Genomic DNA, 17,578 nt, shown 5'->3' with positions numbered 1-17,578 from the left:
AGGCTCAGGACAGCTTCTATCCCGCTGTTATAAGGCTACTGAGCGGTCCCCTTGTACAATAAGGTGGACTCTTGACCTCACAATCTACCTCAGCATGGCTCTGCACCTTATTGTCTGCCTGCACTGCACTTTCTCTGTAACTGTAACACTTTATGCTGCATTCTGTTATTGCTTTTCCCATGTACTACCTCAATGCACTGAGGTGATGAAATGATCTGTATGGATGGCAGGCAAAACAAAGTTTTTCACTGTACCTCTGTACGTGACAATAAATAAACCAATTTACCACTACCAATGAGGGAACTTCACAACTGAATGGTGAGAGGCAAGGAACCGTAGAAGGTCAAAAGGATTTACAGGAATTAGAATTTATGGGTTTTGAGTTGTTTTACTAATAAGAAAGTATCAGGTGTGATGACTTAGTAATTAATGGTTAATTATAAATTGGATGTATTTTATGATCAATACTTATGATCACGTTGTAGTGGAATGGTTGAACATAATAACAATGCTTTGTGTGGAAAATGGTGCAGTAAAGCACATAACCAGTTGCAATTATTGAAAGTATATGTACGTAGGCCCTAAAAATGGGAATGATGGACGAAGTTGTACATATCTGTTTTAAGATCTAGAGACAGGAGCTTCAGGTTTTGATAGAAATCTATGAATGACTCAAAGGCCCCAGGTTACACATTGCTTCTCCTTACACAAAATAATTAAAACTTGTAATACAGAGAGCTGGCGAGAAACAAAATGGGAAATTATCGATTAAAAGAAAGGAAATTACACCAAAAATATGTTACCCAAGATGGCAGTTGAGCAATTCTTAAATAAGAGTAAGGGAGACTTATTGCATTCATATTGGGCCTGTAAGACTGCAGCTGGAGTTATGTGTGCAATTTTGGTCTCCTTACCTAAGAAAGGATATACTTGATATAGAGGGAGCGCAGCAAAGGTTCACTAGACCAGTTCTGGAGTTGGCAAGTTTGCCATACAAGGAGAGATTGAGTGGACTGGGACTGTATTTTCCAAAATTTAGGTAAATGAGAGGAAAACTCATTGAAACTTTCAAAATTCTTAAAGGGCTTAACAGGCTAGATGCAGGGATGATGTTTACCCTGGCTGAGGAGTGTGAGACCAGGGCCAAGTTTTGAGAATAAGGGGTAGGCTGTTTAGGTGAGCCTTTGGAATTCTCTACCACGATCAAATGAATGGCAGACCCAGCCTGACGGGGTGAACGACATCCTCATGCTCCCGGTCTGTTCCCACAAGGAATAGGAACAGGAATCGCCATTTGGCCCTTTGAGCCTGCTCCTCCCTCATCAAATCAGGACTGACCTTCTATCTCAGTGTCATTTTCCAGTACCATCTCCTCATCCCTTGATCCTCTTCACATTCAGGAGTCTGTCAATCTCCAGTCTGAATGAATCACTGAGCTCCCAGGAGTAGAGAATTTGAATGTGTAAGCCACTACATCACAGTCACAGTCTCAAACTTTGAATTCCTCATAGTTCATTCCCTAGCACTTGGAGCCACTCTTTATTTGGCTGATCTCTATATTTTCCAGACTTGGATAATTTAAACTGGATTCCAAACCAGTGTTTCATAAACTGCAGCATAAACTCCAGGTTAAGTTATACCAGCATTCCCTTCAGTTTTAAACTGATTCACACATTCTCCCCTCCAACGCCTTTACTCACCCCATCCTGATAATGACCCTGATATTCCAAGCACTCCAACAGAACTTTGTTTTAAATCCATTTTCTTATCCAGTTCCTGATTCTCCTACGAATTCTAGTTTTATTTTAACTCTGGACGTGAAGACAAGTCTTCACTGGGAGCTTCTGCTGTCTCATGTCAGGGAAGCTGATATATAAACACAGAACGTGTTGCTCCAACTCCAAGCTGAGCATAATGTATTAACCCGTCACTGTGCTGATCTGCACTCCAACAGTGTAATCTTGTGGATCAAAGGGGCTGTAGTTATCCAACTCTAATCAATCACTGCTTTAACAGTCAGATCCCTTGGAGCAAGGCAATAAGGGCAAGTAAATCCTCCAATATCATGAGCAGTGGACAGCATAAAAGGAAGCCATTCAGCAAAAGAACAATCCTATCAGTCCCATTCCTTATTTACCTGGAGCACTGCAACTAGTTCTCTCTCACATGCCCATCAACTTCCCTTTGATTCTTTTGTAACTTGACTACACTAAAGAGTAATTTACAATACCAAATTAACCTACCAGCATGTCTATTGGATGTAGGAAGAAACCCACATGGTCACAAGGAGAACATGCAGAACAAGAATGAGTTGGCAAAAATCGGTAAAACAATGGTAGTTGGAATTTCACCCAGAAAAATAGGTGTTACACTTAGGGAAGATTAGGATATACACAATGAATGGTAGGACACTAGAAAGACTGAGGAACCTGGTATACATGCCCAAGGAAGGCAGCAGCACAGGTGGGCAAGGCAGTTATGAAGGCACATGGGTATACAATAAATGATCAAGCTTATACAATTATATAAAACATTAGTTTGGCCACAGCTGGGATACCATAGAACCATACAGCACAAAACAGGCCCTTCAGCCCACCGTGTCGTGCCATCCATCAGACCACCCTCACACTATCTAACCCCTTCCTCCCGCATATCCCTCTATCTCACGTTCCTCCATATGCCTATCCAACAAGCTCTTGAACCTGTTCAATGTATCTGCCTCCACCACCACCCCAGGCAGTGCATTCCATGCACCAACCACTCTTTGGGTGAAAAACCTCCCTCTGACATCTCCCCTGAACCTCCCACCCATAACCTTAAAGCCATGACCTCTCGTCTTGAGCATTGGTGCCCTGGGAAGGAGGCGCTGACTGTCTACTCTATCTATTCCTCTCAATATTTTATATACCTCTATCATGTCTCCTCTCATCCTCCTCCTTTCCAGTGAATAAAGCCCTAGCACCTTAAGCCTCTCCTCATATTCAATACTCTCCAATCCAGGCAGCATCCTGGTAAATCTCCTCTGCACCCTCTCCAACGCCTCCACATCCTTCCTATAATGAGGCGACCAGAACTGAACACAGTACTCTAAGTATGGCCTAACTAGAGTTTTGTAAAGCTGAACTGCGTGCAATTCTGGTTGCCACGCTACAGGAAGCATGTGATTGCATTGGAGAGGGTGCAGAGGAGGTTCAGCAGGATGTTGTCTGGGATGGTGCATTTGAATTATGAGGAAAGACAGGATAGGATGGGTTTGTTTTTCTTGGAACAGAGAAGGCCAAGGTGGAACCTGATTGAGTAATACAAAATTACAAGTGGTGTAGATAGGGTAGATAATGAGAAACTTTTCCCCTTAGCAGAAGTGTCAATGACCATGGGGCATAGACTTAAGGTATGGGGTAGGAGATTTAGAGGGTAATTGAGGAAGAATTTTTTCACCTAAAGGGTGGTTGAAATCTCAAATATATTGCCTGAGGGGGTGGAGGAGGCAGAATACTCCAGTAAAACGTGGGCAGAGGCTTGCCTGCAGGGTGAGGCTGAAGACACAAGAAAATAGGAGTATACAAACCAGGCCTCCCAAGCCTACCCCACCATTCAATATGATCACGGCTGATCTGTGCTGGCCTCAACTCCTCTTCTGTGTCACTTCCCCATAACCCTAAATACCTCGATCTTTCAAACAATCATCCATCTCCACCTTGAATGTATCTAATGATCTGGCCTCCACCACTTCAGAGGCAGAGGATTCCAGAGATTCACTACTCCCTTTCTGAGAGAAACTTAATTGAAGATAATGAAGGATTCTGAACACTTAGATGCTAGGGAAACTGAATAAAACTATAAAAAAAGAATGAATTTCCCTAATTGCCTTGATTGTGCAGTGGAGACACTGGGCATTCAGCCCAACTGGTCTACTTCTGGAATATTTCTGCTCCGCACCCTGTTTTACTCACCATATCGGAATAACCTTCTGCTCCTTTCCCACTCATGTAGTTATCCAGCTTCCCCTTAATTGCATCAACTAATCCAAGCTACAGATTCTAACCACAGCCCAAGTTCCCTATTGAGATCGGCTTCTGTTTATTCACTTTCAGGATGTGGATATCACTGGGAACATCAGTATTTATTGCCCATCCCCAGATGCTCTTGAGCTTGGGGCAAGTTGCTTTCTTGAACTCTTCCATGCCTTCTGCTCCCACACTGCTTTTGGGTAGGGAGCTTCAGGATTTAGACCCAGTAGTGATGAAGGAACAGTGAAATATTTTCAAGACAGGTCTGTACCTTCTTGGTAGCGCTCTGTCCTCAAAGTCTGAAGGTCACAGGTTCAAGTCCCAATCTAAAGACTTGAGCCAAGAGTCTGACATTCGGGTGTAGTATTGAGGAGGCACCATGAATCCAAGCTCCTTAAGAAATGTCTCAACCATTTTCTGCACAGCAAAATCCCATAAGCAACAGTGAGGGGAGAAAGTAACCAAATCACTCATCTTAGCTGTTGATTGAGAGATGAGCATTAGCCAAGGTACCTGACTGAATTACCTGTTCTTCTTTCAAAGTTGTGCCATGGGATCTTCGACCTCCACCTGAGGAAGACAGGGCCTCAATTCGACGTCTCATCCCCAAGACCACATCTATAGCAGTCCAGAACTTCGTCGGTACACCACCAGGTGCATTATATTTTATAACAACATAAAAGGGCATTTGGACCATCAAGTCTATCCTGGTGCTCAGAGCAATCCCATTCCCCCACTTACTCCCCTGGACCTTATTCTCTTACACACGCCCATTAGTGCCCCACTGACTCTCCCACCTCCATTAGGGGTAATTTACTGTAGCCAATTAATCTAACAGAGAGCATGTCTGTGGGATGTGGCAGGAAACCCCAGAGTACCCATGAGAACCCACACAGTCACAGGGGGGAACATGCAAATGCCACACAGACAGCACTGGCAATCAAAATTGACCCTAGGTCTCTGGAACTGCAACTCCAGCACTACCTGCCATGCCACTGTGCTGGGATTATGTGCTCAGACCACTACAGCGCAGCTTGAACCTTCAGGGGGAGTGTTTTGCCCACTGAGCCATGGTTGGAACAACAGCCTAGCAAGGATGACCATTTGTACCAAATCACACTGGAGCAAAGAGCTCAGGGAACCTCGCCAAGCTCCAATAGTATCAAGAGCCTGTTATACACAGTGTTTGATGAAAGAACACACACTACCAACTACTGGAAATAAACAAGCCCTACAACAAATAAGCAGGGAATAACTAAGTCAGCCATGACCATTATTTGCTGTACGACATCAAATGATTGAACAAAAAAAAGACCATTTAAGACTGCTCTGCCCTGCAATAACTTGAGAAAGGGGGAGAATAAAACACAGTCTATGAGTTTTAGCAGAACCCATGATGCTCACAAGGTAGGGAAGATACTGGAAAAATTCTGAGGAAGAGGATTAATGATCACTTGGAAAGGCAAGGGACTAATCAGAGACAGCCAACATGGCTTTGTCAAAGGTAAATCCTGTCTGACCAATTTGACTGAATTCTTTGACGAGGTAACAAAAGTATATCAATGACAGCAGGGCAGGAAGTGTGAAGTACATGGACTTTAGTTAAGCCTTTGGCAAGGTCCCACATGGGAGACTGGTCCAAAAGATTAGGACTCACGGGATCCAAGGCAAGTTGGCAAACTGAATCCAAAAAATTTACTTGGCAATAGGAGACAGAGTGATGGTAGAGTGTTGTTTTTGCAATTAGATGCCTGCAACTAGTAGTGTCCCACAGGGAGCAGTGCTGGCACCCTTACTCCTTGTAATACCTGTGAATAACTTGGATAGGGATGTGGGAGGCAAGATCAGTAAGTTTGTGGATGACATGAAGATTGGCATGATTGTTAACAGTGCAGAAGGTAGGCTTAGGCTGCAGAGAGATATCGATGTGTCGGTGAAATGGGCTGAAAAATGGCAGATGGAGTTTAACCCAGACAAATGTGAGGTGACGAATTTTGGGAGCACTAATGAGGCAAGGACATACACCATGAATAGTAGGGCCTTAGGGAGTACTGAGGAACAACTGGACCTTGGAGTATGTCTATAAATCCTTGAAGGTAGCAACACAGGGGGATAATGTGGTTAAGGCGGCATATGCAATACTGACCTTCACTAGTCAGGGCATTGAATACAGAAGTAGGCAGGTTATGCTCCAGCTCTATAAAGCCTTTGTCCAATTCAGCTGGACTACTGTATGCAGTTCTGTTCACTCAGGTACAGGAAGGATGTGATAGCGCTGAAGAGGGTATACAGAAGATTCACCAGGATGTTGCCTGGGATGGAGTGTTTCAGTTATAAGGAGAGACTGAAGAAGCTAGGTCTTTTCTTCCTGGAGCGGAGGAGATTAAGAGGGACTGTGGTGGAGGTACACTAAATTATGAGTGATATACAGTAGATAGGGTAGACTGCAGAAAACCTGACCCCATATCAGAGATAGATAAAACTGGAGGACACGGATTTAGGAATAAGGGGGAAGAGATATAGAGGGGATATAAGGGGATTTTCTTCTTGTGTTAAGTATCTGGAATGCACTGCCTGAGAATGTGGCTAAAGCTGGGTCAGTGATAGCATTTAAGAAGTGTCTGGATGAGCACTTGAATCGCTTAGGCATAGAGAGCAATGGACCAAGTGTTGGATGATGGGATTAATATGGAAGTGTTCCCACTTGACGGCATGGACGAGTTGGACCAAGTGGCCTGTTTCCGTGCTGTACCATTCTATGAAAATGGCAAATTAGCAGAACCATCAAATCTCCCAGGTAAAAGAATCTCATCACTGCCATTATCAAGTTGCACCCTCTAGAAAATTCGCACAAAAGGCTACTTTTATTCTTTTCGGGATTAAAAAAAATGTCACAACTGTAAGTCAATCAAGGTTGTTTAAAGTTAGAAAATCACTATGGTATCTCATTGATCCTTGAGGTTTGTATCCTAAGAGCACCATACAACAGTTAATCCATAACCAGGCTGGGTCTTTGAGGACAGAAGGCTATGAAGCAACCTAAAAGAGGACTTGAAAATTACAAAAGGGGTTCTGCAGGATAAATTAGATGAAACCTTTCCTCTAATGGTTGATCCTAAACAAGAGATCATGAATATAAACAACACAATGTGGAAAATTGTCCAGGTTACATCCTGTGCACAAAAAGTATCCCATCAATCTCAATCTCTGGCAGTGTCACTGACTGTGCTACCAAGCCGCATTTACTCCTTAAAGACCTGCTTCTCAATGCTCAATTTGGATAACACTAAATGGGGCATCAAAGAGCCCTGGTAAAACCGATATCAATGGGCAGCAAGGGAAAAACACTCTTTGGCTGGAATCATTACTCTGAAAAAGAAAGTTGTTTGGGGCTGTTGGAGGTTAATCATTTCAGCCATAGGCCATTATTGCAGGACTTCCTCAGGGCAGTGTCCTCACCATGACCAGCAGGGATTTTCCATGTTGATTTTAGAGTACTCAACTCCATTCTCAACTCCTCAAATAATAAAGCCTCGGACAACATTTAGGCAAGAGCTGAGATTCCTGCCACAAAGTTGGACCTTCTCCAACAAGAGGGGTTTAACTACCTGCATTTTATGTTCAATTACATCACCATATCCTCCTTCAACATCCTAAAGTTGATGGAGACTCATTAACTGGAAGCTTAACTAGCCTGTGAATAAAATACGTGGCCATGAGAGCAAATTAGAAGTTGGGTATCCTGTGATAAGAGACTCACCTCCTGATACCTCAATCTTTCTAGCAGCTACACGTCAGGGGTATGATTGAACACTTGCCTGGATGAATACAGCTCACTTGATTGCAATCCAAACCGTTCACTCTGTCCACCACAATGGTGGCATTTTTAAAACGGATTGCCGCAATTCAAAGTTTCATTTACAACACCTTCCAAGAACAAACCCTACCACCTAGAAGGACAAAATCAACAGGCACAAAGACATTGCCACCTGCAGGTTACCTTCCATGTCACACACCATCCTGACTTGGAATATATCACTGTTTCTGGGTCTAAATCCTTGGAACTCCCTGCTTAATAACCTTCCCCACAAAAACTGCAGCGGTTCAGAAAGGTGGTTAATCACCAGTCTCTCAAGGGTAACTAGGGATATGTTTTAAATGCTGCACTTGCCAGCAAAGCTCAAATCGCTTACTTGATTTCAAGAAATCAATGCCAAATACAAAAGAAGTCAGGAGCACCACCTTTAGCCAAAAAGTGGTTAAAAGTTGGAACTCGCTACCCCAAAGAGTTGTTGAGAAGACTGGCTTGGCGGCATTTAACATGGAGCAAGACAGACATGATAGGGAGAAAAGCAAGGGTTGGGTTGAGGGGACTGGATGGAAGGAGAAGCGTAAATATCAGCAAGAACAAGTGGTCATATTCTGTACAGTTCTATAGCTACAGGACCCATGATATCTGTTGAGCCACTCATTTCTGAATTAGCATTCTTGTTCTGTCTACCAAAGGGTGAGCTGAGCATGCTGAGATGTTACCTGAGGTGGTAAACCTCCTTCATACGCTGGCCAGCTGCAGGAGAAGGCAATCGGGCGCCCTGTGGCATTCAGCGCCTTTGACATCAGTGGATAACCTGTTAAAAAGTGACAGAATTAAAAATCCATCATCCTGAAGCCTTCTCCGTTCTACTGGGGTTAACCAGGGAATAACTGCAGACAGGGAGGGAGTTCCTTCAGCTCCTGTACCACCCTGTGATGCTGCTGCAAGTAAGTTTTTTATTACACCTGTGCATTCAGGCACTTGTACCTATGACAATAAACTCGACTTTGACCCCTACCCTCATGAACCCCAGCTGATGACGCAAGTAGCAGCAGTGCAGATTGTGATCTCCGTTGCTTTGAGAACTGGGCTGAGATGCAGAGGGGGAAAGTGGCAACAGTTTAGTAACTGTCAGCTTTTGGTTGTGGAGGGGCCTAAGCTTGGATTTCACCAGGGCTCATCAACCAGCATCTTCCTCAACCTCAAGGTATCCCAAACAGTATTACAGCTGCAGGAGTACGTGCTGAGGGACGGACTGAAGCTTGGGGAGGCCAATGCAAAAAGGCTCTGGGGGGGACGGACCACAGTCTCGGCTCCTTCTGCTACTGCACATAGAGGGGCTGAGTCAGGTGGGAAGCCCCTCAACCATTGCAATGGTGTTTCACCCCAGGAGGACACAAGTGGCAACAGTGGTTTTAAAAAAAAGTTAACATTGCTGAATGTATTGACCATGAATATAAAATGTTTTGCACTGTTTAATATTTTGTATTTTTTTTATTATGAATGATTTTTGAAATAAAACAACACATTATAGCCAATGAGTACTTTGGAAGCGTAGTCACTATTGTAGCGAAGGGTGAAAGAGCCATTAGCTCCCACTAGTAGCAACAGAAAGTGACTGAGTATTGTGTTTTTAGTGATTCTGGCCAAGGGGTAAATGTGGCAGGACACCACTGCTCTTCTGTGAGATAGTATGAGATAGAGCTACAGCACAGTGGCGCAGTTAGTAGAGCTGCTGCCTCACAGTGCCAGAGACCCAGGTTCAATCCTGAGCCATCTGTGTGGAGTCTTCATGTTCTTTCTGTGACTGTGTAGGTTTCTTATGGGTGCTCTGCTTTCCTCCTACATCCCAAAGATGTGTGGGTTAGTAGGTCAATTGGCCATAGTAAATTGCCCTTGGTATGTGGGTGAGGTGTTGAATCTGGGGTTGATGAGGATGTAGGGAGAATGAAAAGTGGGGTTAATGCAGGATTAGTGGAAATGGGTGGTTGACGGTTGGTGGGGACGCAGTGAGCAGAAGGACCCGATTCTGTGCTGTATCTCTCCATGACTCTGTAACCAAATCCAATTCCCTTCCCACCAGATAGCCACAGACATCGGCAAGCTGGAGCCTATCAATCAATACCCTTCCTGAGAACGGCTGAAATATCTGTCATATGCTAGCTTGTAAATAAAGTGCAGGTAGAGGAGTTAGATTTCTGACGATTAGAGGACACGTCATTAAGGCTCCCAAGAACATAATCCAGCTGTTGACTGTTAGATCATTTATAAACAATGAAGAAAGGAGTAAAGAAAAATAAACTATTTCTAGTGGTAGGAGAGTCAGTCAGAGGGAATAATGAGCAAATGAGAAAATAAAGATAATGAGACAAAAAAACAGGTAGTGAGCAAAAGACCTAGGTGAAGAAATGGGAATTATTTTACACAGTGAGTTAATGTGATCAAGCACATACTTCCAGAACTGGTCAGAACAGATTGAAGAACAGCTTCTTTCCTACAACCATCAGGTTCTTGAAACAACCTGCACAACCCCAATCCTATCTCAACAACAGAACACTACAGACCACCTCTTACACTACCATGGACTTCTCTCTGATTTTTTTTGCACTAATGTCTTGTTTTTGCACAGTCTTTTTCTTCTCTGTCTTGTATAATTTATATTCTGTGTGTTGTCTGTACCTATGTGCCAGTGATAATACTGCAAGCAAGTTTTTCATTGTACCTGTACCTCACTGTACTTATGCATATGACGATAAACTCAACTGAACTTGACTTGAACTTTCAGAAGGGTATTGGTAAATACTTGGAGGGGAACACTTGCAGGGAAAGAGTAGGGAAATGGGTGTCATTGCTTTGTTTTCCAAAAAGCCAGCACAAGCTCTATCCATACTGACAGTCACCAGTTCTACAATGGGAAATATATCCTCCAGACTAATTCCCCAATTTGATGGAATCAATACCCTCTGAGGTCAGGATGGAAATTCAGGGAATTTTACAACTTTAAATGTTCATTCTCTTCACCAAATGGAGCAGTGAGCAGCCAGCCAGCTGCGCCTGTCCTTACCCACAGCCTTGACAGAAGAGTTTGAATAGCAGCCGTCCAGCTTCAGCATGTCCACTCCCCAGGAGGCAAAGGTGCGAGCATCCAAGTCAACCTCGTCCAGTGTCGTGCCTGGGTAGCCACCACAGGTGAACTTGCCCAGGTCTGCATAAATGCCAAGTTTCAAACCTTTAGAATGGACCTTTAACAGAAGACAAATATTGACTTATTTTGAAAATCTAACAACTGATGTTGGAAATCTAAAATAAAAACAGAAAGTGCTGGAAACACTCAACAGGTCTTTAACCGCCTATGCTGTTCCGATAAAGATGTTCCAGATGCATCCTATCTGGATGCATCATGGCTTGGTATGGCAACTGCTCTGCCCAGGACTGCAAGAAACTGCAGAGAGTTGTGGACACAGCCCAGCGCATCACGGACACCAGCCTCCCCTCCTTGGACTCTGTCTTTACCTCTCGTTGTCTTATGCCGTTGATTATGCCAGCATAATCAAAGACCCCACCCACCCGGGATAATCTCTCCTCTCTCCTCTTCCATCGGGTAGAAGATACAGGAGCCTAAGGGCACGTACCACCAGACTTAAGGACAGCTTCTACCCCACTGTGATAAGACTATTGAACGGTTCCCTTATACAATGAGATGGACTATGACCTCACAATCTACCTTGCTGTGACCTTGCACCTTATTGCACTGCACTTTCTCTGTAGCTGTGACACTTTACTCTGTACTGTTATTGTTTTTACCTGTACTACATCAATGCACTCTGTACTAACCCAATGTAACTGCACTGTGTAATGAATTGACCTGTACGATCAGTATGCAAGACAAGTTTTTTACTGTACCTTGGCACAAGTGACAATAATAAACCAATACCAATAAAGTCAGACATAAGCTGGAGGGACACATCTCATATTCCAACCAGGCTTCCACACTCAATACCAAATTTCTCATTTCTGATGAACCATCATGGACTTAAGAGATGTTTTTCTCCCCACATTTGCTGCCAGGCTTGCCAAGTACTTACACCTTTTCCTGTTTTATACTGGTACTAATACACAGTTCAGTCATTATCCAGTTAAATGCAAGTACGTGATTAGAGGGTAAAATGGTCTACTCATTTATTCAGCACAGATCTTTCAAGTAGATCATAAGACTTAAAATAAAACAGGCATCTTTCACTGTATTTACGGATGCATAATATATACAGTGTGTATGTATGTGTATATGAAAAGCAAGTTTAGATAAAGAGGGTTGAGAAAGTGGAGCATACACACTGGCCTGGTCCCAATGGATACAATGGCCAGTACTGGTGCTTTAAATTCCATATAATTCTGTTGTGGATATTATACTAAATCTTTATAAAATCACTGGTTAGGCCTCGGCCTCAGTACTGCATCCAATTTATTTTTTTCCCAACATTCATTCTTGCGATGTGGGCATTGCTGGCATTTATTGCATATCCCTGATTGCCCCTGAGAAGGTGGTGGTGAGCTGCCTTCTAAAACTGCTACAGTCCTCCTGCTGAAGGTACTGTTGGGTAGGGAGTTCCAGGACTGAACACAGCGACCAGTAGGAATCTAACATGGAGATACATTTCCAAGTCAGGATGGCATGTGCTTTGGAGCAGGTAACCTGCGGCCCTTGTCCTTCTTGCTGGCAGAGATCAGGGGTAGAGTAACCTAGGTGAGTAACTGCAGTGCATTTTATGGATGGTATACACTACAGCCACTGTGCACCAGTAGTGGTGGGAATGAATTAGGTTAGTGATAGGGTGCCAATCAAGTTATCTGCTTTGTTCTGGGTGGTATCATGCTTTTTGAGTGTTACCGGAGCACTCACCCTTGCATCATGATCCTGACTTTGTGCCTCTTAGATGGTGGAAAGGCTTTGGGGATATCAAGAGGCAAGTCACTTTCCACAGGATACCTAGTCTCTGACAATGCAACAATGGTAGAGGCTTAGATTCTCCCTTGCTGGAGCTGGTCATTGCCTGGCATTTTTGTGGTACGAATGTTATTTGTCACTTGAGAGCCACTGCCTGAACATTGTCTAGGTCTTGCTACATACAGACGCAGGCTGCTTCATTTGCTGAGAAGCTGCAAATAGAATTAAACATTGTGCAATCATCAGAGAACATTCCTACTTCTGACCGTATGATGGAAGGAAGGTCATTGATGAAGCAACTGAAGATGGCTGGGCCTTAACCCTGCCCTGAGGAACTCCTGCAATGTTTGGGGCTGGGATGATTGACCTCCAACCACAATAATATTACTTTGTGCATAGTATGACTCCAACCTTTGGGCATCTCTTCCCCGGAAGCCCATTGATTTCTGTCTTACCAGGGATCCTTGATGCCATACTCAGTTAAAAGTTGCCTTCCTGCTGAGATCCCCACCACCTTACAAGAACATATGAATTAGAAGCTGGTAAAGGCCATTCAGCCCCTCGAGTCTGCTCCACCATTCAATAAGATCGCAGCTGATCTGATTGCAACCTCAATTACCATTTCCCTAGGGAAAATTTTTTCCCTGTCTTAAATGGACATCAGTGGCATGGCTCAGTGCGAGGGACGAAGGTTCGATCCTGACCTCGGATGCTCTGTGTGGAATTTGCACATTCTCCCTGTGACCACGTGGGTTTCCTCCCACATTCCAGAGATGTGCGGATTGGTAGATTAATTGGCCACTGTACATTGCCCCTACTATGTAGGTGAATGATAGAACCTCCAGGGAGTTATTGGGAATAAAAAAATGGGATTAAGTTAGGCTTGGTGTAAATGGGTGGTTGCTGGTTGGTGCAGAACCAGTGGGCTGAGGTGCCCATTTCCATCCTGTATCTCCCTATGACGCTAAATGGGTGATCCAAGGGTGACACACAATTCTAGATTCTCCCAGAGGATGAAACATCCTCTCCACATCCACCCCTCAGGACCTTACACGTTTCAGTCAAGTCCCTTCTCACTCTTATAAACGCCAGCAGATACAAGTCTAGCCTGTTCCATCCTTTCCTCATGAGGCCACCTGCCCATTCCAAGTACTAGTCCAATAAACCTTCTCTGAACTACTTCCAATGCTGAAGAAGTCTGGCATCAGACTTCAGGAAGGACGTCGAAGCCTTGGAATGGGTACCTCAGAAAGAAACCAGGGATGAGGAGCATCTAGACCAGAGCAGTTGCGGTTGTTCTCTTAGAGAATGTTAGGGGGAGAGTTACCACTGGCAGTAACCAAAGTATATTGTATATAACTGACTAAATAAAAGAAACAAGACAGCGAGATGAGGGGAATCTCATAGAATCAAATTTTTATGGCCAATTACTGGAAGAGCAATCCTGTCAGTCCCATTTCCCCACAACCCAGCAAATTATCCCTTGTATTTTCCAATTTCCTTTCAAAATTCCTGATTTATTCTCTTTCCACCACCCACTTAGGCAGCAATTTCCAATATTCCTTATAACATAAAAGGAGGCCATTTGGCCCATGAATTCTATGCTGGCTCTCAAAGCAATCCCATCAATCCACTTATTTCTCAGTTGCCTATATTTTCTCACACGCCCATTTACTTCAACCTGCCATCCACCTACACAAGGGTCAGTTTACAGTAACTAACTAATCCACCAAGCCATGTCTTTGGGATGTGGGAAACCAACATGGTCACAGGAACATGCAAACTCCATACCAAAAGCACAAGGGGTCAGGACTGAACCCTGATTGCTGGACCTGTAAGGCAGCAGCACTACCTGCTGCACCACTGTGCATTGTCCATAAGTACTCTCTGTGTAAAGGAGTTTTCTTATTATCCCCCTTTTATCTGTTGGCCAAAATTTCAACACAGCGAGTTGCTTTGATCTGGGAAGCACTGTCTGCAGGACTTTCAGTAGTTATTCATGAATTGGAACCGGATTACGTACTTGAAGGGTTTTTTTTGAAAGAGCCACGAGGAAAATGACAGAGGAGGATGGATGACTGGTTTGTCATGGAGCCACAGAGAGAGATAAATGACAGTAACAGGCACAACCCAATGGCACTAGAATTGAATTCTCAGGCTTCGGGTTCCTTATTGGTATTGGTTTATTATTGTCACTTGTACCGAGGTACAGTGAAAATCTTGTCTTGTGTACTGATCGTACAGGTCAATTCATTACACAGTGCAGTTACATTGGGTAGTACAGAGTGCATTGACGTAGTACAGGTAAAAACAATACATACAAAGTGTCACAGCTACAGAGAAAGTGCAGTGCAATAAGGTGCAAAGTCACAACAGGATAGAGTGTGAGGTCAGAGTCCATCTCATCGTATAAGGGTTACACCCCGTCTTCCTTTCCTCCTCCTGCTGATCCTCCCCTCCCCCACTGTCTCATCTGCCTACCATTCCTCCTTTATCTCGTTCCACTTATCACCTTCCTTACTTATCAGATTCCAGAATCTGCAGCCATTTGTTGTGTCCACCGACCACCTCCGAGCCTGTCACTATGTCCACCACCTGGCTCCATCTGCCAATCAACCCCTCTTCACACAGATCCTCCTATCACTTGCCAGTTCCAGACTCACCCCTCCCCCTCACTTCTTTATACTAGCTGTCTCCCCTCTATACCCTCAATCCTGATGCAGGATCTTGATTTGAAATGACAACTAACCCTACCTGTCTCTGGTGTTGCCGCACAACATCCCAGTCAGCTGGACATTGCCGCACTACCTACCCTTTGTGGAAGACACAAGTCCAGCAGGCAGTGGTCAGCACAAAACGTCCTGCAGACACTGTGGGACAGGGACTCTATGGATACTGTGGGTTGGTTCCTTGAGCAAACTGTCCAAATCATCCGGCAGAATGCCTCATCGCCAGAGCTCACCAACAAGCAACAAGACCTCACTTGGCTGTGGTGAAAGGGGAGTCTCACAGTCAGATCCTTCCTGTACAGACGACACATCATCCCCAACGCACACTGCTCTCGGGATGGCTGCAGTGGGGAAGAGATGGTCACCCACCTCTTTGCAGACTGTGGATTTGCTAAGAAGGTGTGGAGAAGGATCCATGGGTCCTTGTCTCAGTTCTTCCCCAGCAGCTGTGTAACAATAGACTGTCTGATCTACAGGCTGCTCCCGGGGACACACCGAGACAGACATCAAGTGCTGCTGGAAGGTCATCAACTCGGTGAGGGATGCCCTTTGGTCTGCGTGAAACTTGTTGGTCCTCTGGCGCAGCGAGATGCTGCTGACTGGCATATTCCAGACTGCTCTTTCCACTACAGGACATGGCGGGGCTGAGCCGAGTGGCTCAGCCCCTCAAACAATGAAAGGGTGTATCACCCCAGATGGCCATATCAGTGGCAATGGTATTATGGTTTAGAAAAAGTTAACACTGCTGAATGTAATGACCATGAATGTAAAAATGTTGCATTTTCTTCTTCTATATGTATTTTTTTATTATGAATAAAGATAATTTCTGAGATATTAAAAAAAATCCCTTTCCCTACACAGATGCTGCCTGACCCGCTGAGTTCCTTCAGCAGTTTGTTTTCTGCTACAGAAACAGGCCCTTTGGCCCACTGAGTCTGCACTGACCTTCATTCACCCAAATACACTAATCCTACCCTAACTTATTTTCTTCTCCCCACGTTCCCATCAGCTCTGTGAGATTTTACAACTTAGCGACACTGCAGCAGCAATTTGCAATGGCCAATTAACCTACATTTTTGCGATGTGGGAGGAAACTGGAGTACCTGGAGGAAATCCATGTGGTCACAGGGAGAATGTGCAGGGTCCACACAGAGGATTGAACTTGGCTCTTGGCACTTTGAGACAGGGGCTCTACCACCACTCTGCCATCCTCTTTGCTCCTTTGAAGTGCCAGCGCCAGTGCAATGGCACGGTTTCCATTCCCACCATGGTAGCTGGGGAATTTAGATTCAAGTAACTATACTGAAAATTTAGCCTCATAACAGTAGTCCCCAAGCCACCAAATTGTTATATAAACTCCTCTCATTCACTGATGATCCTCAAGGGGAGAAAATCTGCCAGACTTACTCAGACCATCCTATACATGACTCCAGACCTTGGATGTCTTTTATCTGTCTCCCGTTCAAGAGCAATTAAGGCAGAGCAACAAACGCTGTCATAGCCAGCACTGCCCACAATGCAGGAACAAATGCAGAAGAAAGTCCTACTTCAGCAGAAACCAGACCTTGGCATTGCAGAAGGAAATCAACACCACAACCGATTCCCTCCATGTTCTGACTCATTCACCTCACAGATCAGCTGTGCAGCCAACAGTAACGTGACCAAGCACCACCCCCCCCCCCACCCCCACCACCATCCTTCCCCTTGTGCAACACCCCCACACCACTGCATGTACCTTCACCCCTCAGGCTTCAACTGGTACAGTCATTGCCACTGACAGCTTGGGAGAATCAAGATAGAAAGAGGGAGAAGGGGGAAAGAGGGAGGTTAACATCCAGACTCACATATTGAGCCAAAGCTTTAATTCCACTGGGGAATCGATGAGGATCAGCTACCAGCTGCCCCTGAGAGTCCCTTTCCTTTGCTGCCCAGCAATCATCTATGTTCACGTACTGGTAGCCGAGCTCCTTCCAGCCGTCCTCTGCCAACCGGTCTGCCATGTCCATGAACAGGCGCTCACTGTTTACAGAGGGAAAAGGGTTAAGACTCTCAGTTCAAAGTCCCAGTGGAAAGTGACGTT

The 17,578-nt window shown here is 44.6% G+C and overlaps 1 protein-coding gene across 3 annotated transcripts in view; it reads right to left on the bottom strand.

Annotated features, from left to right (window-relative positions):
* LOC127585510 (alpha-N-acetylgalactosaminidase-like) overlaps positions 1-17,578 on the bottom strand; it is a 31,384-nt gene that overhangs the window by 10,425 nt on the left and 3,381 nt on the right. For all 3 annotated transcript variants that reach the window (XM_052043027.1, XM_052043026.1, XM_052043028.1), the window contains exons 3-5: positions 17,343-17,517; positions 10,889-11,066; positions 8,544-8,638 (exon numbers count right to left, since the gene is read on the bottom strand). In XM_052043027.1, the coding sequence (XP_051898987.1) occupies positions 8,544-8,638; positions 10,889-11,066; positions 17,343-17,517 (448 nt within the window). The remainder of the gene's footprint in view (positions 1-8,543; positions 8,639-10,888; positions 11,067-17,342; positions 17,518-17,578) is intronic.

Source organism: Pristis pectinata, chromosome 33 (genome assembly GCF_009764475.1).
Source record: "Pristis pectinata isolate sPriPec2 chromosome 33, sPriPec2.1.pri, whole genome shotgun sequence".
Lineage (NCBI taxonomy): Eukaryota > Metazoa > Chordata > Chondrichthyes > Rhinopristiformes > Pristidae > Pristis > Pristis pectinata.
The sequence above is the reverse complement of the archived record's forward strand: the minus strand, read 5'-3'. Positions and strand labels throughout refer to the sequence as shown.